The sequence below is a fragment of the Oncorhynchus tshawytscha genome, linkage group LG19 (genome assembly GCF_018296145.1).
Source record: "Oncorhynchus tshawytscha isolate Ot180627B linkage group LG19, Otsh_v2.0, whole genome shotgun sequence".
Lineage (NCBI taxonomy): Eukaryota > Metazoa > Chordata > Actinopteri > Salmoniformes > Salmonidae > Oncorhynchus > Oncorhynchus tshawytscha.
In genome coordinates, this window is record NC_056447.1 from 689,134 (window position 1) to 714,640 (window position 25,507).

General features: G+C 42.7%; 1 protein-coding gene across 1 annotated transcript; it reads left to right on the top strand.

Annotated features, from left to right (window-relative positions):
* The first annotated feature begins 15,451 nt into the window (after positions 1-15,451).
* LOC112218195 (ferritin, heavy subunit) lies at positions 15,452-23,449 on the top strand. The gene is made up of 4 exons (XM_024378794.2): positions 15,452-15,573; positions 15,681-15,901; positions 16,239-16,385; positions 22,726-23,449. Exons 2-4 carry the CDS (start codon positions 15,734-15,736, stop codon positions 23,026-23,028), a joined length of 618 nt encoding a protein of 205 aa, XP_024234562.1. The 5' UTR covers positions 15,452-15,573; positions 15,681-15,733; the 3' UTR covers positions 23,029-23,449.
* Positions 23,450-25,507: the final 2,058 nt, after the last annotated feature.

Consider the following 25,507-nt stretch of genomic DNA (forward strand, 5'->3'; position numbering starts at 1 on the left):
GTGGAGATGAGTCAAGCACAAAGACAGGTAAAACAAATCAGGGTGGAGATGAGACAAGCACAAAGACAGGTGAAACAGATCAGGGTGGAGATGAGTCAAGCACAAAGACAGGTGAAACAGATCAGGGTGGAGATGAGTCAAGCACAAAGACAGGTGAAACAGATCAGGGTGGAGATGAGTCAAGCACAAAGACAGGTGAAACAGATCAGGTTGTGACAGTCTGTTGCCCTCAAAGTCTTCACTAAACTACCAACTTCCACGAGTCTCCACGCATACTTGTTACTTTTATCTCTCATTCTTAACCGGATTTTTTGAAACTGCACTGTCGGTTAGGAGCTCGTCAGTAAGCATTTCACTGTAAGGTCTACTACACCTGTTGTATTCGGCGCATGTGACTAATAAAATTGGATTTGATTGGATTTGACATACCTCTAAATAGCCAAAGGAAAACAGAAGAGGTGTTTGCTACCAACACTAATTGCTACAACCAAGAACAATCAACATCTCCTCCACCAACCCCTCTTTCTTGATAACCACTACGTTAGCACACTGACGGTGCAGTTCGGCTGTGGTCAAATGAAGTCACATGTTTGCTATTCTGTGTCAATTACTTCTCTACACCATTATGTCATAACTCTGACTCTGATGGCATACGATGGACAGAATGAATCTCCGCAGTAAAAGGGAAGAGATCATGGAATGTAATCCCATGTGCCTCTTTTCCACAATATTGACAAGAACAAGAACATTGTGTCAAATGGAACCCACTTATGTGTTGGTACAGGCAGGTGACTTCTTAGGACTGAAAAAACAAACCTATTGGATGCCTTCACCATTTGCATGTAAAAAAAATGAAGCGGAGTGGAGTGGACCACCAGGACAGACAAAGAAAGCAAGGAGCGAGACAAACAGGAGACTTTAACTACCACCACCACCTCAGAGATATGTTTTTAGTAGCTGCCAGCTTGGGCCCAACCTTTTTATCTCTTGTGCTATATTTGGCTCTAGGGTTAGGGGTCTGTGTCCTTGCAGTTCTCACCTCCTGGCCCTGTCGGCCCGATGAGGCTCCGGGTGCCTCTTGTCTTGTCGGTGTGTCTCTCTGCTCTGTGTGTGTTCCCCATGAGAGCCCTGCCAGTGTGTTCCTCTGCTACCCTAGCCCTGCTGTGGGAGAGAGGCGACACAAGAAGATCAAACACTAGAGCATCTTAGGAAAATATTGTGCTGCTGTGATCTTAACTGAGGTCTGTCGTTCTGCTCACTGTTGGGGACAGGGTTCTGCTTGACGAGAGCCACCTCTGTTGGGAAAGGAACCCTGTCGGCCGGGAGGGACCAATGGACCCGATGGGTTTCCGATGGGTAGTTCAACATGGATGGTCGTTGGGCATGCTTGATTAATGTAAAGTTGAGGCTGCAAATAAATCAAAGATTGTATCAGGAAGTTGGTGTAGAATTGAGACTGGAATCATCAGAGATGTATCGAAAAGATGGAAAAAGAGTATAGCTGTGTCAATAATGGATTGTGTGTTCGATTCCCGTGTCCACCCATACGTAAAAGGTATGCACGCTTGGGATAAAAGTATCTGCTAAATCAAATCGAATAAAATTGTATTTGTCCAATGCGACGAATACAGGTGTAGACCTTACTGTGAAATGCTTACTTACAAGCCCTTAACCAACAATGCAGTTTTAAGAAAATATTTACTAAATAAACTAAAGTAAAAAAAAGAATAATAATAACAATAATGAGGCTATATACAGGGGGTACCGGTTCCGAGAAAATGTTATTTTAATTGTATTATTTAGCCTTTATTTAACTAGGCAAGTCAGTTATGAACAAATTCTTATTTACAATGATGGCCTACCAAATGTGCGGGGGTACACGTTAGTTGAGGTAATTTTTACATGTAGGTAGGGGTAAAGTGACTATGCTTAGATAATAAACAGTGAGTAGCAGCAGTATAAAAACAAAGGGGGGAGAGGTGTCAATGCAAATAGTCCAGGTGGCAAGTTGATTAATTGTTCAGCAGTCTTATGGCTTGGGGGTAGAAGCTCCACTTAAGGAGCCTTTTGGACCTAGACTTGGTGCTCCGGTACCGTTTGCCGTGCGGTAGCAGAGTGAAAAGTCTATGACTTGGGTGACTGGAGTCTTTGACCATTTTTTGGTCCACGCATGCTGTGAATACATGTCCTGGTAATCCGTCTGGCCCCGCGGCCTTGTGAATGTTGACCTGTTTAAAGGTCTTGATTACATCAGCAACGGAAAGTGTGATCACACAGTTGTCCGGAACAGCGGGTGCTCTCATGCATGCTTGAGTGTTGCTTGCCTCAAAGCGAGCATAAAAGGTATTTAGCCTGTCTGATAGGCTTGCGTCACAGGGCAGCTTGCAGCTCGGTTTCCCTTTGTAGTCCATAATAGTTTGCATGGCCTGAAAATGGTGTGAATTAATTTTATTGTATAATAATTGCATGACAACAATAATCAGGAGTTTCTCATGGTTAGATGAAGCTCCTGTTTCGATAATGGATTCACAATATTTCTGAAACATGGAGTGTTATCCAACTGACACATGACGTTGGGAATGTTGACCCACACATCGTGTTGACGGTTGTGGTTGTTGGTGTCACATGTGCTCCCTCTCTGGCCTCTAGGTCACCAGGCTGCTCGTTATGGCACACACCTTTCACCATCGTTACGCGCACCTGCGCGTCATCAGACTCACCTGGACTCCATCACCTCCTTGATTGCCTTCCCTATATTTGTCCCTCCCTTTGGTTCCTTCCCCAGGCACTATTGTTTCTGTTTCAGTTTCATGTCTGTGTGTTGATCTTGTGTTCTTGTTTAGTATTATGTTACATTTATTTATTAAAACACTCATTCCCTGAACTTGTTTCCCGACTCTCAGCGCACTCTCACCCTGACTCTTGTGTTAAGGGGTTAGCATAGGTAGGACCACATAGGGAGTCTGGCTTATCATCACACACAATTATTTTACATGGCTCTGTCCCTAAGATGCAGGGTAATATGACTCACATTAGGATTGATCAGTCAGTCACTGCCAATAGAGAATGAGTTCTGAGTGAATGTTTGGTATGTGTTCATCTATCCATGTCATGAACTTCGAGCACACACACATCCACCCGCACGCATGTACGCACGCACCCATGCGCACGCACACACCCGTATGCACATACACACCCCGTATGCACATACACACACACACCACACACACACCCGTATGCACACACACACACACCCGTATGCACACACACACACCCCCGTATGCACACACACACACACCCGTATGCACACACACACACACCCCGTATGCACACACACACACACCCGTATGCACACACACACACCCGTATGCACACACACACACCCCGTATGCACACACACACACCCGTATGCACACACACACACCCGTATGCACACACACACACACCTGTATGCACATACACACACCCGTATGCACATACACACACACACACACACACACAGCTAGATAGTAGCAGCCTCTGGAGGTCATGTCTGGGTGGGCTACTGCTGCAAAAGGTGTGCTCTCATAACATGTTATTTTCAGAGGGGCTCCTCTTCAAAGAAAGTGTTTACAGGGGGTGCAGCATGAGACACCCCAGTGACAGCAGAACACACACACACACACGCTGGGTGTTCAGACAGTGCCCAGAGTCCAGAGAGACAGCCGCTCACCACTGAGAGAGGAGCTCTTAAGCAGGGTTTGGTTTCACCCCAGTATCTCATAGAGTTACACTGCCCTTTAAAAGGCTAGATGACCACCTTCTGACTCCACTCTTATACCTGACACTCGCCAGGACACAGCGAATTATCCCAATACCCCATGTTGTCTCACAAGACGTATTCATGTCCTTGCTGAGCGTCAGCTGAAAAGACACATTTCCCCTATAGGACAAATCAAGTCAATGATGTGTTCCACACAAATTGTGTCTATAAGTCGCAAGTCACAGTAGAGGTGGGTGAATTCACAATTCATTCATAGTAAGTCCATTGGTAGGCCATGGTCTCACATTGATCTTAATGCTAAAGATGATCTTTGTGTTTCTGGAAAAGTCACCCCTGGTTGATAAATGCCCGAAGTCCTCATCATCAAATCAAATCACATTTGATTTGTCACACGTGCTGAATACAACAGGGGTAGTAGACCTTACCGTGAAATGCAGTTCAAGAAATAGAGTTAAGAAAATATGTACTACTAAATAAGCTAGAGTAAAAAAGTAAAGAAAAAGTAACACAGGAAAATAACAATGACGAGGTCATATACCAGGGGGTACCAATACTGAGTCAATGTGCGGGGGTACAGGTTAGTCGAGGTCATTTGTACATGTAGGTAGGGGTAAAGTGGCTATGCATAGATAATAAACAGAGAGTAGCAGCAGTGTAAAAACAAAGCGGGGAGGGGGTCAATGTAAATAGTCCAGGTGGCCATTTGATTAATTGTTCAGCAGTCTTATGGTTTGGGGGTAGATGCTGTTAAGGAGCCTTTTGGACCTAGACTTGGCGCTCCAGTACTGTTTGCCATACGGTAGCAGAGAGAACAGTCTATGACTTGGGTGGCTAGAGCTTTGACAATTTTTTGGGGCCTTCCTCTGGCACCACCTAGTATATAGGTCCTGGATGGCAGGAAGCTTGGCACCAGTGATGTAGTGGGCCGCACGTACTACCCTCTGTAGTGCCTTGTGGTTGGATCCCGAGCAGTTGCCATACCAGGCGGTAATGCAACCAATGCTCTCGATGGTGCAGCTGTAGAACTTTTTGAGGATCTGGGGACCCATGCCAAATCTTTTCAGTCTCCTGAGGGGGAAAGATGTTGTTGTGCGCTCTTCACGACTGTCTTAGTGTGCTTGGATCATGATAGTTTGTTGGTGATGTGGACACCGAGGAACTTGAAACTCTCGACCCGCTCCACTACAGCCCCGTTGATGTGAATGGTGACGTGTTCGGCCATCATGCTGTGGCAGATATGACTGCAACAGTACACTGATGTACCAGTGATGAAGGGTGTGGATGGAGAACACCTAATAAATCACTGGTACACACAGGCCATCTGATAACCTTTACACATGACACCTAGGTCATCATCACTATCCACTGAATGTGTGTGTGACAGAGACACAGAGAGAGAGATTGAGAGAGAGATGAAACTTCATCTACAGAGAGGGTCTGCCAAATAAAAGCCCAACACACTACAGCTTACTACAGACCTCATCAAGTGATGATAACGCATATCATTAAAACAAATGGCTAAGGCAGGGTTCTTGATATGTCTCCTTTGATCACCTATGTCCGTTATCTGCTGTAAACATCTCTCTACAAAACTGAAGTGAGACACTGGAGTGAGAGACATCAAGTGATACACATAAATACATACTGTCACACCCTGATCTGTTTCACCTGTCTTTGTGCTTGTCTCCACTCCCCTCCAGGTGTCGCCCATCTTCCCCATTATCCCCAGTGTATTCATACCTGTGGTCTCTGTTTGTCTGTTGCCAGTTCTTTTTGTTCGTCAAGCCTACCAGCATTTTCCCCTTGCTCCTGTCTTTTTCTAGTTCCTGTCTTCTAGTTTTCCCAATTTGGACCATTCTGCTTGCCCTGACCCTGAGTCTGCCTACCGTTCTGAACCCTGTCACACCACCCTGGATTATTGATCTCTGCCTGCTCTGACCCCGATACTGCCTGTCGTTCTGTACCTTAAGGACTCTGATCTGGATTACTGACCTCTGCCTGCCCTTGACCTGTCGTTTTGCCTGCCCCCTGTTCTAGTAATAAATGTTTGTTACTTTGACACAGTCTGCATCTGGGTCTTCTCCTGAAACGCAATAAATACACTATGTCCCGTCCTGGGGGTCTTACCTGTTCCGTAGATTTTTCCACAAAAAATAACCACCATGTCACTAAACCACCCTAAATGTAACTCTGCATCATTATCATTCATTACAGTTTAATTCATGCAGAGAGTGGGAGGGTGCTCTCTAGCTACAGTATGTTCGGTGCTTCCTTGCTTTCATTACCCTTCATTACCCTCACAGGACCAAAAACACCACACTGGGCTATATCTGTCTCCCTAATGAGGTGAGAGCATTCCAGGGGCTTTCTGGGTAATCATAGTGTCTGGCACAAAGCCATCCGTCCGGCGTCCCACTAGGCTCTTTGCACCCCTCCATAGGCCTATCTCCTTACCATACGTTGAGCAACAACATTTTTCAAGACTGAGTGGAATGTGTCGGTCGTGTCAGTCGAACTGACAACCTCAACCAGCAAAAACTACAAAAGCCTCATGAAAGTTTGAAGACTACTCTGCAAAAACAGTTAAAGTGCACATAACAACAGCCTGTTTGAGGCAGGTACTGGTATCAGGTACCTGCAATGAAATAAGGGCTCCAACAAAAAGCTCAGATTTCCTGTGTTTCATGATCATTAATTGTATTTACCTTGTCTCTGTCTCCCTTCCATCTACAGGCATCAATTAGCAGAGAAGTGACCTGAGATGAGGGGAGGGCTGTTGATTACGATGCATAATATGGTTATTAGACAGCTGCTGGCCCTGGTAAAAAACATGCCTTCTTTATCTGTTTCCCAGATGTGTACTGCCCACCTTAACATACTGTAGCTAGTGAGCCCCCTCTCTCTCTGCCTTACCAATGTGCTCAGTAAATGAAACATGGCAACATGTCCAGCCATAGCCTGGTCTCAGATCTGTTTGGGCTGTCTTGCCAATGACTGTAGGTGTTTGCAAGACATTAGAAACAGATATGGGACCAGGCTTCCAAGGCGTTCTAACTTTCAAAATATGGTAGGTAGAGAAAGAGCAATGACAAAATAGTTAAATAGACTTGCCATAGCTTTGCTGTCTTATTATGAAAACTGCACTGGAACTACAGTACACCTCAGGTATGAGGCAAGTGCTTGACCATTGTTATATTTTGAGTCTTGTAATGAGAGACAGGAATAGAAATTGAAATACTAAATTTCAGCAAAGGGGCTGGCGTTGATGATGAGTATAAACCCTGGATTGCTGACGCTGCGTATTGGCCAATGAGAGGCTTTGAAGCCACCAGTCGACCATATTGGCACTCCCCAGAAGAAGCAGTCCTCCATAGGAATAAATCTAATTCTACAATATTTCAATAAGCTGATTCAAGCACAGAATGTAATGTATTTTAAGTATTGTTTTGTTGTCATGGGGACAGTAACATATTTTTGTATTAAACTTTAAGGAAAATGTTTGTATATACTGTTTTCTGTCATTTAAAAATGTAATGTTTAGCTCACATAATATAATTTAAAGTATGCATGAAGGTGCCTGTAATAGAATAAACATTTAATAAATGCATTTCTATAGCTTCCAAAATATTTTTTTTACAACGCTGGGGGAGTGCCAAGATGGAGGCGTGGTGGCTTCAAAACAGTGCCCCCTGTTAGTCGTCTAGTGTATGTATAAATTATTGGCTAATGCACTGAACCTGGGCTATTAGACCCTTATTCTCCATGACACTGTGGATCAACAACAACATCGCCCTCCCTCGGCCACTTAATGTGCTCTTAGCAAATTGTCTGACCTGCTGTATAACTATGCTAAATCCGAATTATAAATAGTGGGTGATCTTAATCTGGATTGGTTGATGGCAGTATCTGATAGGCTGAAAAATGTGTACTGAGCTAAATCTAACTAATCTGATAACTAAATAAACTCCCCCCAATTTTAAACACACTGAAAAATGGACTCTTTTAGAAATTATTCTAACTAATGCCCCTCATAAGTTTACAGACAATGGCATTTCTAATGACTTCAGTGACCATTGTCCCATTGCCTGCATAAGAGATGTTAAGCTACTTAAATCTAACTCACGCATTATTATAAGAGACCTTTTGGGAATTTTAATGAGCAACATATTTTGTCTAAACTCCGGTTGAGTGACTGGTGGGTTGCATCAACTATCACTGACTCGGATCAGGCCGTTTATTATTTTATTTCCCTGTATAACTCTGTTGCAGATAAACTGCCATTCAAAAGGCAAAGTGTAAAAGACAGATGTAATCCTTGGTTCGCATTGTCTGATAAATTATAGGAAATAAATTTAGCTTGGGCTAAGGCTAGACTGACTGATTCTACATCTGATTGGCAGTCCTTTGGACATTTGAGAAATAAATTTAGCTTGGGCTAAGGCTAGACTGACTGATTCTACGTCTGATTGGTAGTCCTTTGGACATTTGAGAAATAGATTTATATCTCTGATTAGGAAAGCAAAAACTTGTGTGTCAGAGATTGGTGGTAATCCAGCAAATTTTAGGAACGTAGTCAAATCTTTGAAACAAAACTCCACCCCCTATTTGCCCCAGCTGGTTTTGGCAGCCTCTAGACCCATACTAGACTAAATGGACATTTGTGGTACTTTTAATAATACGTTTGCTAGCCACCTGTTTGAAAGGATATTCTCTGAAAATGCATTAAATTCCACTAGAGGGAGTACTTTAGTCACATCAGAACAGATTACAGAGAATGATGCACTAACAGACTCACATACTTTATTTTAATTTCTTTAATTTCAACCATGTCTATGGTGTACTAAGTGCTTTGCTAAAGATTGATATACAAAAAAATCCATAGGGACTGATTCACTTGATCCCTTCTTACTACAGCTCTCTGCCCCACTTATTGCAGAACTATTTACCTATATTTTTTACTTGACAATTGTTTCTGGTGTTATCCCTAAGATCTGGAAAGTGGCATATCCTCCCCCTTGTTAGAGGAGATCTTTCTGACTTAGATAACTACCATTCAATTTCTAAATTATTTTGCCTTTCTGAAGTTTTTGAATCCCTAGCCAACTCTCAGCCAATAACTTTTTAAACTTCTCACTATTCTTAATGTGCACCCAATGTGGTTTCAGACGTGAACACCGTTTCAGCTGCTACACTTGTTTTAGATTATGCGCTAAATTGCTTAGAGCTAAAAAATCATTGTGCTGCCTTATTTATAGACCTTTCCAAGGCCTTCGACACTGTAGGAACGTCACATTCTCACTCAAAGGTTGACTGAAATAGGTCTGGATCAGGCTTCTCGTAAGTGGTTTGAGAATTATCTGTCTGACAGGACAAAATGTTTGATTGAATGTCTTTTCCTGGATATTACAAAATGTGTGCCACAGGGGTCAGTATTAGGACCTGTCCTCTTTACTTGTTTATATAAATAATATTGGTATATCTGTTAAAACTTGTAATATTTATCTGTATGCAGACAACACTGTTTGCCATTGCCATTGCCATTGCCCCAACTATTCTACACCTGCATTGCCCCGTGCTTCTACACCTGCATTGCTTGCTGTTTGGGGTTTTAGGCTGGGTTTCTGTACAGCACTTTGAGATATCAGCTGATGTACGAAGGGCTATATAAATCTATTTGATTTGATTTGAACTATTGACCAGGCTGTGTTAGAGCTGCAATCTGACCTTGTTGCCTTACATAAAGCTTTGTACTTAATCCGGGCAAGACTAAATAAATGCATGTTGTTCTCTAATTCTCGCAAAAAATGTTTAAGGTGGACTACATATTCATTAATTGGATGGTTCTCACATCGATCAGGTTCCCACCTATAAATATCTGGGCCTGAGCTAGTTAAAAAGTTCAGATTTAAAAGTGGGCTTCTTTTAAAGAAATATGTCTTGCCTCTGCCTAAATAGCAGGAAGCAGATTGTAGTGTCATCTTTCCTGCCAGTTCTTGACTATGATGACACCATTTACCCATTTGCAGCAGCCACTACTCTGAAAACTTTGGATGCCGTCTACCATGGCATCTTACGCTTTATCACAGGTGACAGTTTAATACTCACCACTGCATCCTGTATGGAAAGGTTGGCTGGTCCTCATTGAAGTCCCGTAGATCACTTCATTACTCCCTTTTCGTTTTCAAAGCTCTACTACACAAGCTTCCAACTTGCCTAACTTTGTTTGCGAAAGTATAAAATAATGAGCCACAAAACCTGCTCACAGGGTTGGTTAACTCTTGAGACCCCTCTGGTCTGGACTAGAGTAGGTAAATCCTCCTTTAGTTTTAGTGCCCCCCATTTATGGAATAACCTGCACAATTCCTTGCATCTTGATTCCCTGGTGGCACTAGGGCAGTTTAGGACTCTGGTGTTACATTAATTTATTGAGGTTTGCAGTTTTTTTGATTGCTTGTGATGGTTTATTTGTTCAATTTTTTTTGTTTGTAAATGTAACTTTTTATTTGTTTATTTTTGAACGTTCATTTTTCTTGATTGCGAAAATGTTTTTAATCGGGGTACCATTATAAATGAGACCATGGTCTCAATTGGGCTCCCCTGAATAAATACAGTAAAAGTTCAATGCAAAATATAAATAGTCCACTGGCAACAGTGATTGAGCAATAGAGCAGGACTAGAAAACATATCAAAATGTATGATCATATAACCTACAATTATAGTTATATGGCAAAACATATCACGATTTGTTGCTGTTACTTTCATTATGAAGACAAAAAAAGCACAGCCATTTTGATAAACTTCAGTTTTAATGTAGTGCTTATTCCACTTGCTATAAACAAAAGTGATGAGGGTTATATCATATTGCCAACCTCTGTTCAGCAATACAAGATGACAAGCATTACACACATGCGTTAGGCCAAGACACAGTGTTCAGTCAGTCAGTCCAGGCCAGCTCTGCTCTGGGCTGTTTGGATAACTTAATGAAGGGGGAGGGAGTTGTCTAGCCACACTGCGCCATCCCAGACAATAAGTATTATGGCCAATCCTGTCAATCCGAGGGAAAGCCAGGCAACTACATCACTAGACCCTCTCCATTGCCAGACTACCAGACTTTAGAGCAGAGGTTAACTAAGACAAACATAACAGAGTGGCTCCTGGATGGCACCTCTATAAATTGTAGATTTCAGGAGGTAATCCCCATGCTGCTGCAGCACACCCAGGACACCTGGGCTCTTATGTCCAGGGCTATGCCCCATGTGTGTGTGTGTGTGTATGTGTGTGTGTGCCCCCCTTCCCACACCACCATTGTCCAAGGTGAGTGGGATCGGGTTGGTTGCCCTGACTGCAGTTTAAATGGTAATCTATGTGTAATGCAATCTGTGGTCAGGGCTTCCTAGGCACAATGCTGCTGTTGTAGTGGTGGCCCAACAGGGTAACCCGCCCAGCAGTCTTTATGGCAGGCAACAGGTGTGAGGACAGACACCCGCCTGTCAGTCTAGCCAAACACTAGGTCAGCACTCCTGTCCTGACTGTGTTTATAGTGTTTGTTGTACGACAATGTGTGTGAGCGGGGATGTACACTACATGGTCAAAAGTATGTGGACACCCCTTTAAATTAGTGGATTTGCCTATTTCAGCCACACCCATTGCTGACAGGTGTATAAAATCGAGCACACCACCATGCAATCTCCATAGACAAAAATTGGCAGTAGAATGGCCTGTACTGAAGAGCTCAGTGACTTGCAACATGGCAAAGTCATACGATGCCACCTTCCCGGTAGCCTAGTGTTTAGAGCATTGGGCCAGTAACCGAAAGGTTGCTGGATCAACTCCCCGAGCTGACAAGGTCACAATCTGTCATTCTGTCCCTGAGCAAGGCAGTTAACCCACTATTCCCCGGGTGTCGTGGGTGTCGATTAAGGCAACCCCCTGCACGTCTCAGATTCAGAGGGGTTGGGTTAAATGCGGAAGACACATTTCAGTTGAAGGCATTCAGTTGTACAACTGACTAGTATCCCCCTTTCCAACAAGTCAGTTTGTCACATTCTGCCCTGCTAGAGTTGCCCCTGTCAACAGTAAGTGCTGTTATTGTGAAGTGGAAACAAAACTGTCTGTCCTAGGTTGCAACACTACTGAGTTCCAAACTGCCTATGGAAGCAACGTCAGCACAAGAACTGTTAGATGGGTGCTTCATGAAATGGGTTTCCATGGCCAAGCAGCCGCACACAAGCCTAAGATCACCATGTGCAATGCCAAGTGTCAGCTGGAGTGGTGTGTGTGTGTGTGCCCCCACACAATCTGCATAGGAAAATATGTACAGTATTAGTCTTTCTGTAACACTACTTTGAGGTTAGAGTAACCAACTTAAAGCGATCGATAAGAAACAGTAAAGTTAGAGTAAGCAGAGATGAACTTACAGATGACAAATTAGATGATGTATATGAATGGTAAAATAGCTATTGGATACAGTAAATCTGGTGAGGTATGGGAAGTGTCATTGTTTTTGAGTACGGCCCTGTGTTTGTACACAGAGTTCAGCTGGACATGAATAATGACACAAGTGTCCACATAGTGCTCTTGAGTGTCTGTCAACAGCTGCGCTCCAAACCAGTGTGTGAGCAGACCAAATAAACAGTGACAAAGAGGGGTGGGGAACCCTGCCGGGATGTAGGTCAAAGGACAATCCCCAGCGGGGTCTGTAACAATAGAACATCGCCATAGGAACGATTAATGCAGTAGTTAAAACACGTAAATTAAACAATTCCTTTTAGTTTTTTAGTATATCAGCACATATTGTAAAGCGTATTGTACCCTTGAATCAAAATCATTCTATTCTTTCAGATTGACATCATTTACACTGATTCAAAGTATTTCCTGGAGGCCTTGGAGACTGTATGTCCAAATGGCACCCTATTCCATATATAGTGCTCTACTTTTAACCTGACCCCTATGGGGAATGGTCAAAAGTATAGTGCAGTACATAGGGAATAGGAGGCCATTTGGGACAGTCCCTTGTCTCTTTCCTGGAGCGTGGCTGTAATTTGTTACACTTAAGTCCAGCCGTGGTGATTATCTGTGTGTTTGTGGGCCATAGGGGTCATGGTCCTGTTGACCTCAAACCAGCCCTGAGACTGGGTGTTCCTCTTTCTTCCCTACTGACCGAGCAGGTCCCAGAGGAGCGACTAGCCCCACAAGTCACTCATCTGTGAGAGGCAGCGGTGGCACGGGGCGCTGCTGAAACACGAGATGGGGGAAGGAGAGGAGGAGGAGGGGTGAAGAGGGGTAGAGAGGAGAGAAGAGGAGGGGAAGGAAAGGAAATGAGGGAGATGGGGTAGAAGAGAGGAGAGGGGCAGAGGAGTCCCAGATGAAAAATCATCTCTGTAACATGGAAGATATGAATGCAGTCACAGTCACCACTTGTGGATCAACATACATGAAAGCGTAATGCAAATAGTTTGGGGATCAAATTTAAATTTGGCCAGTGTCCAGGGGGTATAGTCCTGGCACAACTGGCTGATTATGAGTTGCTTCTACCACTGTCATAAAATCCAGGAACGACACAACACCTAAAACAAAACATTTACATTGATGTTTTTGACTATTTGTCTGTTAAGAAAAGGCTACCTGTCATTTATTCATTTAAAGGGATAGTTCTCTCAAATTACAAAATAACATATTGGTTTCCTTACACCATAAGCAGTCTATGGACAAGGCATGATGACACGCTTTGGTTTAGTTTACCTGGCACTGTTTTCTAATGTCAATGTTTTAGCATTAGTGGCACAAATCCCATGCAAGTCATGGTACCTATAAAAAAAACTGCACATCATGTCCAAAGCATCCTAAAGTATCTGAAGTTGACTGTGTAGCTCAACAAAGTCAGTTATAGGTAATTTGGATATTATGCACGAAAAATGATAATATACAGTTGAAGTCAGAAGTTTACATACACTTAGGTTGGAGTCATTAAAACTTGTTTTTCAACCACTCCACACATTTCTTGTTAAGAAACTATAGTTTTGGCAAGTTGGTAAGGACATCTACCTTGTGCATGACACAAGTAATTTTTCCAACAATTGTTTACAGACAGATTATTTCACTTAAAATTCACTGTATCACAATTCCAGTGGGTCAGAACTTTACATACACTAAGTTGACTGTGCCTTTAAACAGCTTGAAAATTCCAGAAAATTATGTCATGGCTTTAGAAGCTTCTGATAGGCTAATTGCATAATTTGAGTCAATTGGAGGTGTACCTGTGGATGTATTTCAAGGTCTACCTTCAAACTCAGTGTCTCTTTGCTTGACATCATGGGAAAATCAAAATAAATCAGCCAAGACCTCAGAAAAAAATGTGTAGACCTCCACAAGTCTGGTTCATCCTTGGGAGCAATTTCCAAACGCCTGAAGTTACCACGTTCATAAGTACAAACAATAGTACGCAAGTTCAAACACGGTTTGCAACGGCACATAGGGACAAAGATTGTACTTTTTGGAGAAATTTCATCTGGTCTGATGAAACAAAAATAGAACTGTTTGACCATAATGACCATAATTATGTTTGGAGGAAAAAGGGGAAGGATTGCAAGCCGAAGAACACCATCTCAACTGTGAAGCACGGGGGTGGCAGCATCATGTTGTGGGGGTGCTTTGCTGCAGGAGGGACTGGTGCACTTCACAACATAGATGGCATAATGAGAAAGGAAAATTGTGCATATATTGAAGCAAAATCTCAAGACATCAGTCAGGAAGTTAAAGCGGTCACAAATGGGTCTTCCAAATGGACAAATGACCCTAAGCATACTTCCAAAGTTGTGGCAAAATGGCTTTTGAGGACAACAAAATCAAGGTATTGGAGTTACCATCACAAAGCCCTGACCTCAATCCCATAGAGAATTTGTGGGCAGAACCGAAAAAGCGTGTACGAGATAGGAGGCCTACAAACCTGACTCAGTTACACCAGCTCTGTCTGGAGGAATGGGTCAAAATTCACCCAACTTATTGTGGGAAGCTTGTGGAAGGCTACCTGAAATGTTTGACCCAAGTAAAACTATTTAAAGGCAATGCTAACAAATACTAATTGAGTGTATGTAAACTTCTGACCCACTGGGAATGTGATGAAAGAAATAAAAGCTGAAATAAATCAGTGGTGATCCTAACTGACCTAAGACAGGGAATTTTTACTATGATTAAAATGTCAGGAATTGTGACAAACGGAGTTTAAATGTAGTTGGCTAAGGTGTATGTAAACTCCCAACTTCAACTGTAGGTACCATGACATTAGGAAACAGTGCCAGGAAACTTAACCAAAGCATGGATTTCTGTCATACCTGGTCAATAGAATTACAGGTTAAGGAATCCAATAATGCCATTTTGTAATTTGGGTGAAGTATCCCTAAGCAAGTGATTCTGTTCAATGCAAATTGTACTATTTTATTCTCTATTCTGTTCTATTCTATTGTGACGAGCATACATTATTTTCCAACACCCAATTGTGAAGCACTGACCAACATCCCATCCCTTGAATCAAAATGAAGGATTTCGATAGTATGATCACAGTAGGCTTAAGCTACAATTCATGTTCATGCATTAGCCACTGTTCTTGCTGACATGCTCCCTTTCTAACAATGTTCACTCGTCGTTGTTTGATTGTAGGCTACTATTCGCAATTGACGTCGCTCTTCACTTTGATATAGGGCGGTGTGTCGTTCAACGCACCGGATGAACTTGAGAAGCTGAACGGGAAACGATTTCTCCGTTTCTATTGTCCTACACTCCCGCAACCAAAGACTGTATACAACACTTATAGTGTAAGTAGTTCTTTATATTAGGATCTATTAGTTAAGTATTACACATGCAATCAAAAAGTGTGTCGTTCAATCGAAATCATTAACGTTAACGATCTACTTTATTACAGTTGCGCAACAACGGTTGTTGTTACAATCTAACCACAGTCGGGACTTTTTGAACATGGCTGAACCAAGCGGCAAGAGATTGAAGACCAACCTGCCTAACTGTAAAACTCACCGAGCTTTTCTCGGGAGCAGAGTGAAACAGAATCTCCCAGCGGTCGTTGAGGAGAGTTTGTGCGGAGTATCTACATTGATTATGGAGGTCGCTTACATACTTGATGCACTGGTAAGGGCGACCCGGCCATCTAGCAATAGGCTGCAACTGCAAGTTACTTGTTTACGAAATTCAATCAGGGTAAATTGAGATGGAGAGACGGGGGAGTAGGGGGGGAGTAGGAGGGGAGACGGGAGGTGGAGGGAAGATGGAGAAACATGGGGGAAGAGAGAAAGAGGATGGAGAGAGGAAAACAAATGGACATCATGAGTTGATTACGTTTACCAAGTAGCCTATGAGAGTCACAATATAAATAAAGTTGTATGCTCTCCAATACAGCAATATATGTCAATAACCTATTTGTACGTGGATCACTCTTACCTGAGTTACTCTGTATTGACTCTTCCAGGCCAAGATATTTGAGCAGGATGACATTGCCTTGCCAAGAGTGGCAGCGTTCTTCCATGAGCAGTCTGTGAACGAGCAGGCGAAGGCTGAGGCCATGATGGACTACCTGTCAGACAGAGGGGGACAGTACTGCAGTAAAGACATCCAGGTAAAGCTGCCCACTCATAGAAATAGAATGAACCTCCAGTACACCCATTATAGCATAGTTGACCCGAATGGAGACGCCCATTCTACATATTCTAATTCTGTGTGTCCACTGCCAGCAGAGAGGGGATGGGTTCCTAACTCTAGGCACTAAAGCAGGGTTTCCACTAGTTTCCCCAGCCACAAAGTCGAAATGATATTGGGGAAAAAAGAAGCTTTTTGGTCTCAATTTAAGGTTAGGCATAAGTTTAGCAATGTGGTGAGAGTTGAGGTTAGGGTGGAGAATCAGATTTTAATAATAAAATGGTAGAAATAGGCAGGGTTTATGACTTTGTATCTGTGGTAACTAGGGATGACCCTAAAGCAGGGCATGGAAAGGGAAATGGTGATACCTAGTCAGTTGTACAACTGAATGCATTCAACTGAGATGTCTTCCACATTTAACCCAACCCCTCTGAATCATTTTTGAATTTCATCTAGTAGAATTCTTTGCACAATATTGGGGAAGAGAGTCTGCTTCAGATCCATGTGTGTTTGACAGCAACTGATAATCAGCTGATTTTTGAAGTTCAACATGTAGCCTAGATGTAGTGGGCTCACATGAACTAGCTAGCTAGCTAACTTGGCTGGTTCATTGTTGCCCATGCGAGGAAGTTAGACTAGCAAGACTTTTAGCTAGCTAGCCTAGTATAGGACAATGCTGTGAAGTAGCAGAGCGAACACTATGACTTGGGTGGCTGGACCCTTTGACAATTTTTAGGGCCTTCCTCTGGTCCCGCCTTGTATAGAGGTCCTGGATGACAGTGAGCTCGGCCCCAGTGATGTACTGGGCCGTAGGCACTAGCCTCTGTAGTGCCTTGCGGTCAGATGCCAAGCAGGTGCCATACCAATCGGTGATGCAGCCAGTAAAGATGCTCTCAATGGTGCAGCTGTAGAACTTTTTGAGGATCTGAAGGCCCATGCCAAATCTTTTCAGGGGGAGTTGTCGTGCCCCCTTCACGACTGTGTTGGCGTGTTTGGACCATGATAGAACGTTAGTGATGTGGCCATAAGACTCCAGAACAGGTAATCAAATGGCTACCCGGACTATTTGCATTGTGTGACCCCCGCCCCCTCTTTTACGCTGCAGCTACTCTGTTTATCATACATGCATAGTCACTTTAACTATACATTCATGTACATACTAAATCAATTGGCCCGACCAACCAGTGCTCCTGCACATTGGCTAACTGGACTATCTGCATTGTGTTTCACCACCCGCCAGCCTGACTAACCAGTGTCTGTATGTAGCCTCGCTACTTCTATAGCCTCACTACTGTATATAGCCTCAGTACTGTTATTTTTCACTGTCTTTTTACCGTTTTATTTATTTACTTACCTATTGTTCACCTAATACATTTTTTGCACTATTGGTTAGAGCCTGTAAGTAAGCATTACACTGTAAGGTCTACACCTGTTGTATTTGGCACGCGTGACAAATAAACTTTGATTTGATTTGAGATGTTACCCCACTCTTCCACCAAGGCACCTGCAAGTTCCCGGACATTTCTGGGGGGAATGGCCCCAGCCCTCACCCTCTGACCCAACAGGTTCCAGACGTGCTCAAAGGGATTGAGATACGGGCTCTTCCATGGCAGAACACGGACATTCCTGTCTTGCAGGAAATCACGCACAGAATGAGCAGTATGGCTGGTGGCATTGTCATGCTGGAGGGACATGTCAGAATGAGCCTGCAGAAAGGGTACCACATGAGGGAGGAGGATATCTTCCCTGTAACACACAGTGTTGAGATTGGCTGCAATGACAACAAGCTCTGTCCAATTGCGCGTTCCTGGTGTAACTCGGCAGTGGCTGGTGCCATCCTGTACCTGTCCCGCAGGTGTGATGTTCGGTTGTACCAATCCAGTGCAGGTGTTGTTACATGTGTTTTGCCACTGCAAGCACGATCAGCTGTCCGTCCTGTCTCCCTGTATCACTGTCTTAGGTGTCTCACAGTAAGGACATTGCCATTTATTGCCCTGGACACATCTGCAGTCCTCATGCCTCCTTGCAGCATGCTTAAGGCACGTTCACGCAGATGAGCAGGGACCCTGGGCATCTTTCTTTTGTTTTTTTCAGAGTCAGTAGAAAGGCCTCTTTAATGTCCAAAGTTTTCATAACGGTGACCTTAATTGCCTACCGTCTGTAAGCTGTTAGTGTCTTAACGACCGTTCCACAGGTGCATGTTCATTAATTGTTTATGGTTCATTGAACAAGCATGGGAAACAGTGTTTAAACCCTTTACAATGAAGATCTGTAAAGTTATCTGGATTTTTACAAATTATCTTTGAAAGACAGGGTCCTGAAAAAGGGACGTTATTTTGTTGTTGCTGAGTTTATGAACTAATTTCTGTGCATCAATTTTTTTTGTGAATAATCACATTGCTTGAAAGCATTAAAAATACAGAAAATATCCAAAATGCATAATAAATTGTGCTTCATCAATCTACCTGATTTTGATGACTGTTGGACAAAATGAAGATGTTAATTTTCTTGTATTGCTTTTTGTATAAAAACAATCTTAATTTACAGCTCAATTTTAGCAAATTCTAAATTTGCGATTAATCATGACAAATCCTGTGATTAACTCAATGTTTTTATCATTTGACAGCCCTAGTATGAACATGATATCACAAATAAGTGTGATACAATTACTGTAGTAACTCTGAGCAAATACATAGATCAGGATCTGCAAGTCCTTACTCTGCACTAATGCTACATGCAACTATACAGTATATGAATGGTATAAAGCATCAGACACACCAAGGATACTGTTCTTAGCAGCTCTGCCGAAAGTGTCTGCAGTCTCTGCAGTCAACTTTTTGTTGTTCACATAGCACAGCTCAACTCAACTCCAGAACACAAGTTGGCAGTCCCTTTCTTAATATATGTTTGGCTTGTGCCTGTTGTAGATAACTACGGTTAGGTAGCTAGCAAGCTCATTTCCAATGGGAACAAATGAGGGGGGTCAGAGCAGAGCCAATCATGAGCTAGCAAGAGCCTATTGGTGCGTTCTGGCATGTATTTTGCCTGTTTCCTTTAGGGAACGCCTACTCAGAGAATTGCAAGTGTGCAGTAACTCAATTCGCCTGTGCACTCCTTCTAAACAACGCCATTTTTGTCCATTTCAGCAAATAGTAAAGTTTACAAAACTTAGTCCTCTCTGTTCGTAACATATTCTAGTTTCGGGAACTGAAAACTGTATTGAGAACATTTGCAGAATGTCGGCCAAAATCCATCTCGTTCCATTTTCTCCCATTGCCGGGCAACGGACTTCCTCTCACCACCATATTTGGTAGTGAGTGGAAACGCCAAGCAGCTGCATGACATTTATACATCTAGTGAAATATCTGTATCATTGTTCTATCTGTGCTAATGTTGTTGCTAGCTAGCCAGAAGGCCACAACTAGATAACTAGCAACATTATAATTCAATCACAATGGATTAATTTTTTTTAATTAAGCAGGCTGCCTGTTAGCTGTTAATACTGTTAGTATTACCATTTCAATCAACACTGACTCGAAACGTAGTTCACACCCTGAATTTTGATGCCAACACATCTTTTACAGTCCCATTAGTTTTCATTGCAGTCTCGTTTGAATGTCGCGGTTATGCACATTTGTACGGAATGGGGTGAGTTTACGTTAATTATTCCTAAAGTCCTTGTGTTGCAACGTAATACCTATAGGATCTGCTACATACCTTTCAGAGATGGTGTTTTGGTTGGTGTTGGGGCTCCTTGGGGCTAGAAATAAGGGGTTGTGAGTGGACTGGACAGGTTAGGGAAATCTGAGGCCAAGGGGGATGGGGGGGTTAAACCCTAACCTTGGGGCTTTGCCTGGGGCTCAGGCCTAATGCCTGCCAGGGTGTACATTTCCCCAGAGTTCCGGAAAATTGGGGAGATTAATGCGCAGGCGGAAGGACAGTGCATTAATTGTGTTTCCAGATGTACGGGGTGACGTTGCCACTTTAGTTTTTCTTTCTGCCTCCTCTAGTTTTACGAGTCATGTAAAATAGAACCTGTGTGGGACTGCTAAGGGGTCCATCATCAGCAATTTGGAACACCTTGTTATCCATTTGATCAGTGAGGGCAAATGATATGTCCTGAACAAGTCTATTTGTCAGTTCTAATATTATTAAGATATGTATTCAATTCTGCAATAATAGATGACTTTGGTTGAAGTTTGGAAAAAAAACTTGTCAGTAAGGCCATTTTTTTCCCCTTTTAATTTTTTAATTTTTTACATTTTTTTACAGTTTGGACAGATTCATTTCCATAAAGATTATAGCTAAAATAGGAGGGATGTAGTGTCTTCGGATTTTAAGAAACGATTAAATTGGGCGACCCGACCAAATTCACATTAAAAATGTGAGTTATACAGTTGCTTGTGAAAGTATTCACACCCCTTGGCATTTTTCCTATTTTGTTGCCTTACAACCTGGAATTAAAATAGATTTTTTGGGGGGGGAGTTGTATAATTTGATTTACACAACATGCATACCACTTTAAAGATGCATCATGTTTTTTTTATTGTGAAACAAACAAGAAATAAGACAAAAAAACAGTACTTGAGCGTGCATAACTATTCACCCCCCCAAAGTCAATACTTTGCAGAGCCACATTTTGCAGCAATTACAGCTGCAAATCTCTTGGGGTATGTCTCTAAGCTTGGCACATCTAGCCACTGGGATGTTTGCCCATTCTTCAAGGCAAAACTGCTCCAGCTCCTTCAAGTTGGTTCTGCTGGTGTACAACAATCTATAAGTCATACCACAGATTCTCAATTGGATTGAGGTCTGGGATTTGACTAGGCCATTCCAAGACATTTAAATATTTCCCCTTAAACCCCTCGAGTGTAGCTTTAGCAGTATGCTTAGGGTCATTGTCCTGCTGGAAGGTGAACCTCTGTTACAGTCTCAAATCTCTGGAAGACTGAAACAGATTTCCCTCAAGAATTCCCCTGTATTTAGCGACATCCATCATTCCTGGCCAGTTTCCCAGTTCCTGCTGATGGAAAAACATCCCCCGCAGCATGATGCTGCCACCACCATGCTTCACTGTGGAGATGGTATTCTTGGGGTGATAAGAGGTGTTGGGTTTGGTGTCTTCCTTGATGGCCAAAAAGCAACATTTTTGTCTCATCTGACCAGAGTACCTTCTTTCTTATATTTGGGGAGTCTCCCACATGCCTTTAGGCGAACACCAAATGTGTTTGCTTATTTTTTTCTTTAAGCAATGTTTTTTTTCTGGCCACTCTTCTGTAAAGCCCAGCTCCGTGGAGTGTACGGCTTAAAGTGGTCCTATGTACAGATACTCCAATCTCCGCTGTGGGGCTTTGCAGCTCCTTCAGGGTTATCTTTGGTCTCTTTGTTGCCTCTCTGATTAATGCCCTCCTTGCCTGGTCCATGAGTTTTGGTGGGCGGCCCTCTCTTGGCAGGTTTGTTGTGTTGCCATATTCTTTCCATTTGCTTGATGGTGCCGCTTGCTTGATGGTGTTGCAGACTCTAGGGCCTTTCAGAACAGGTGTATATACACTGAGATCATGTGACAGATCATGTGACACTTAGATTGCACACAGGTGGACTTAATTTAACTAATTATGCGATTTTTGAAGGTAATTGGTTGCACCAGATCTTATTTAGGGGCTTTATAGCGAAGGGGGTGAATATATATGCATGCACCACTTTTCTTTTTTTCTTCTTTGTAGATTTTTTTTAAACAAGTACATTTTTTTCACTTCACCAATTTGGACTATTTTGTGTATGTCCAATATATGAAATACAAATAAACATCCATTTAAATTACAGGTTGTAATGCAACAAAATAGGAAAAATGCCAAGGGGATTAATACTTTTACAAGGCACTGTACATCTGTCATTCTCATTAAAAGCCCGAGAAACAGTAGATCTGTTCAAAGATCTCTATTTCTAGGCTTCCCGTTCTTAAGTTTAGTTTTTGCATCTTTTACTTTCGGTTTTGTGCTTCAAACAACTGAAAATACAATATTAGTTGTTATTTAAATATATTTCACAGTTTAGATGGTAAAATTATTATCTACACTGCTTGTTTTGTCACAAACTGAAATTAGGAAAACTATTAGAATTTTCGGAAATGGTGGAACGATTTTAAAGTAATATTACAAGAAAAAAAATAGTTATCCTTCAAGTTATCCTTCAATGCTGTCTATGTAACATTTAGGTTATTTAGCAGACGTTTTATCCAGAGCGACTTAGTCAGTGCATTCTAATGGCGGTCTTTGTGTGTGTGTGTGTGTGTGTGTGTGTGTGCTGTCTTTCTCACCCAGAGGCCTGGCTGTGAGGAGGTGTATGCCGTGATCCCAGCCCTGGAGCTGATGCTGGGCCAGTGGAAGGAGGAGATGGCCGTGATGGTGGAGCTCAGCCAGTTGTCCAAGGAGCACAGCGACCCGCACTCCGCCAGTGTGATCAAGAGCCGCTTCCTGGGGCCGCTGGTGCCACGTGTCAAACTGCTGGGAGACCTGCTGACCAACGCACGTAGGGTGGGCTGCACCAGCGACCGCTCGGGGGGCTTCGGGGAGTACCTCATCGACCAGCTGCAGGAGGAGTTGACCAACGTCTCCAGTAGATAAATCACTCAGTAGTTTATATTAAAGAAAACTACTTTGGGCATTTAAAAGGACACAGCCTCATTGTATCATGTTCAGTGCCTTTGGAAAGTATTCAGACCCCTTTACTTTTTCAACATTTTGTTAGGTTACAGCCTTAATCTAAAATGTATTACATCGTTTTCCCCCTCAATCTAATATAATACACGATAATGACAAAGCAAAAAGATTTTTTTAATGTTTGCTAATTTATTCAAAATAAAAAACAGATCACATTTACATAAGTATTCAGACCCTTTGCTCAGTACTTTGTTTAAGCACATTTGGCAACGATTTCAGCCTCGACTCTTCTTGGGTATGACGCTAAAAGCTTAGCACAGCTATATTTGGGTAGTTTCTCCATTTCTTCTCTGACGATCCTCTCAAGCTCTATCAGGTTGCATGGGGAGCTTTTCTGCACAGCTATTTTCAGTTCTCTCCAGAGATGTTCGATCGGGTTCAAGTCCTGGCTCTAGCTGGGCCACTCAAGGACATTCAGAGACTTGTGCTGAAGCAACTCCTGCATTCTCTTGGCTGTGTGCTTAGGGTCATTGTCCTGTTGGAAGGTGAATCTTCACCCCAGTCTGAGGTCCTGAGCACTCTGGAGCAGGTTTTCATGATGGATTCCTCTGTACTTTGCTCTCTTCATCTTTGTCTAGATCCTGACTAGTCTCTCAGACCCTCCCTCTGAAAAACATCCCCAAAGCATGATGCTGCCACCACAAGGCTTCACAATAGGGATGGTTCCAGGTTTCCTCCAGATGTGACACTTGGCATTCAGGTCAAAGAGCTAAATCTTGGTTTCATCAGACCAGAGAATCTTGTTTCTCATGATCTGAGAGTCTTTAGGTGCCTTTTTGGCAAACTCCAAGCGGGCTGTCATGTGCCTTTTACTGAGGAGTGGCTTCCGTCTGGTCACTCTTCCATAAAGGCCTGATTGGTGGAGTGCTGCAGAGATGGTTGTACTTCTGGAAGGTTCTCCCATCTCTGTCAGAGTGACCATCGGGTTCTTAGTCACCTCCCTAACCAAGACCCTTATCCTCAGATTGCTCAGTTTGGCCGGGCAGCCAGCTCTAGGAAGAGTCTTGGTGGTTCCAAACTTCTTACATTTAAGAATGATGGAGGCCACTGTGTTCTTGGGGACCTTCAATGCTGCAGAAATGTTTTGGTACCCTTCCTCAGATCTGTGCGTCGACACAATCCTGTCCCGGATCTACGGACAATTCCTTCGACGTCATGGCTTGGTTTTTGCTCTGACACACAGAAATAAACGCAAATGAAACCAGGTGTGAAAAGAATCACAGACAAAACAAACAGAAAAGGAAAAAGGGATCGGTGGCGGCTAGTAAACCGGCAACACCGAGCACCGCCCGAACAGGGTAGAGGAGTTACCCTCGGTAGAAGTCGTGACAGCCACTGTATTTTTGGAGACCCTCAATGCTGCAGAAATGTTTTGGTACCCTTCCACAGGTCTGTGCCTCGACACAATCCGGTCTCTGAGCTCTACGGACAATTCCTTCAACTTCAGTGATTGACTGTTGCTCTGACATGCACTGTCAACGCTGGGACCTTATATAGACAGGTATGTGCCTTTCCAAATCATGTCCAATCAATTGAATTTACCACAGGTGAACTCCAATCAAGTTGAGGAAACATCTCAAGGATGATCAACAGAAACAGGATGCACCTGAGCTCAATTTTGAGTCCCATAGCAAAGGGTCTGAATACTTATTTAAAAATATCTGTTTTTTTAGTGGATTAAATTTGAAAACATTTCTAAAAACTTTTTCGCTCTGTCATTATGGGGTGTTTTGTGTAGATTGCTGAGGAAATATTTGTATTTAATCCATTTTAGAGTAAGGCTGTAAAATGACAAATGTGGAAAAAGTCAAGGGGTCTGAATTCTTCCCGAAGGCACTGTATGTATTCCATGAGCAAAGTTGAACCATGTTGTCATAATGTGGTGTTGCATGAATTGAGAGATAACAATGTGACAATCAAAGCTGAAGGCAAAGTACTTGAAATACTGTTAATATCTGGATTGACACACCTCGCTATGTTATATGGCTTATAATGGTATTTCTGTATTCAGTATTTTACAAAGAGGTCACTCTCATAAGAAATTATGGGTTGATGTATAATGGGATATTGTTTGGGATTGGTCTCATCTGTACACTTTATGTTTCTACAAAACCTATTGCATTTACCTACTATACAGATCAAATATACACTGTCCCTCTTCATCACGTACAATACAATGTTACAACAATATATCTACCTTTCAAAATAAAGTTTTCGATACATTTCTGAACGGTCTCTTTTTCTCTATGGTGCTTGATTGAACACTTCAAGTAGTATTTGTGTTCATAGTGACTTCAGTGTCCTGATTTGTCAAAAGATTCTTATTGATTCGCTGATCCTCAACACAGGGGCCCCACAAGGGTGGGTGCTCAACCCCCTCCAG

Bases quoted from the DNA above. Each gene is read 5' to 3' on its own strand.
- LOC112218195 (XM_024378794.2), top strand. From the start codon at position 15,734: ATGGCTGAACCAAGCGGCAAGAGATTGAAGACCAACCTGCCTAACTGT. The intron at 15,902-16,238 runs GTAAGGGCGACC...TGACTCTTCCAG, and splicing joins CTTACATACTTGATGCACTG to GCCAAGATATTTGAGCAGGA. The intron at 16,386-22,725 runs GTAAAGCTGCCC...TTTCTCACCCAG, and splicing joins ACTGCAGTAAAGACATCCAG to AGGCCTGGCTGTGAGGAGGT.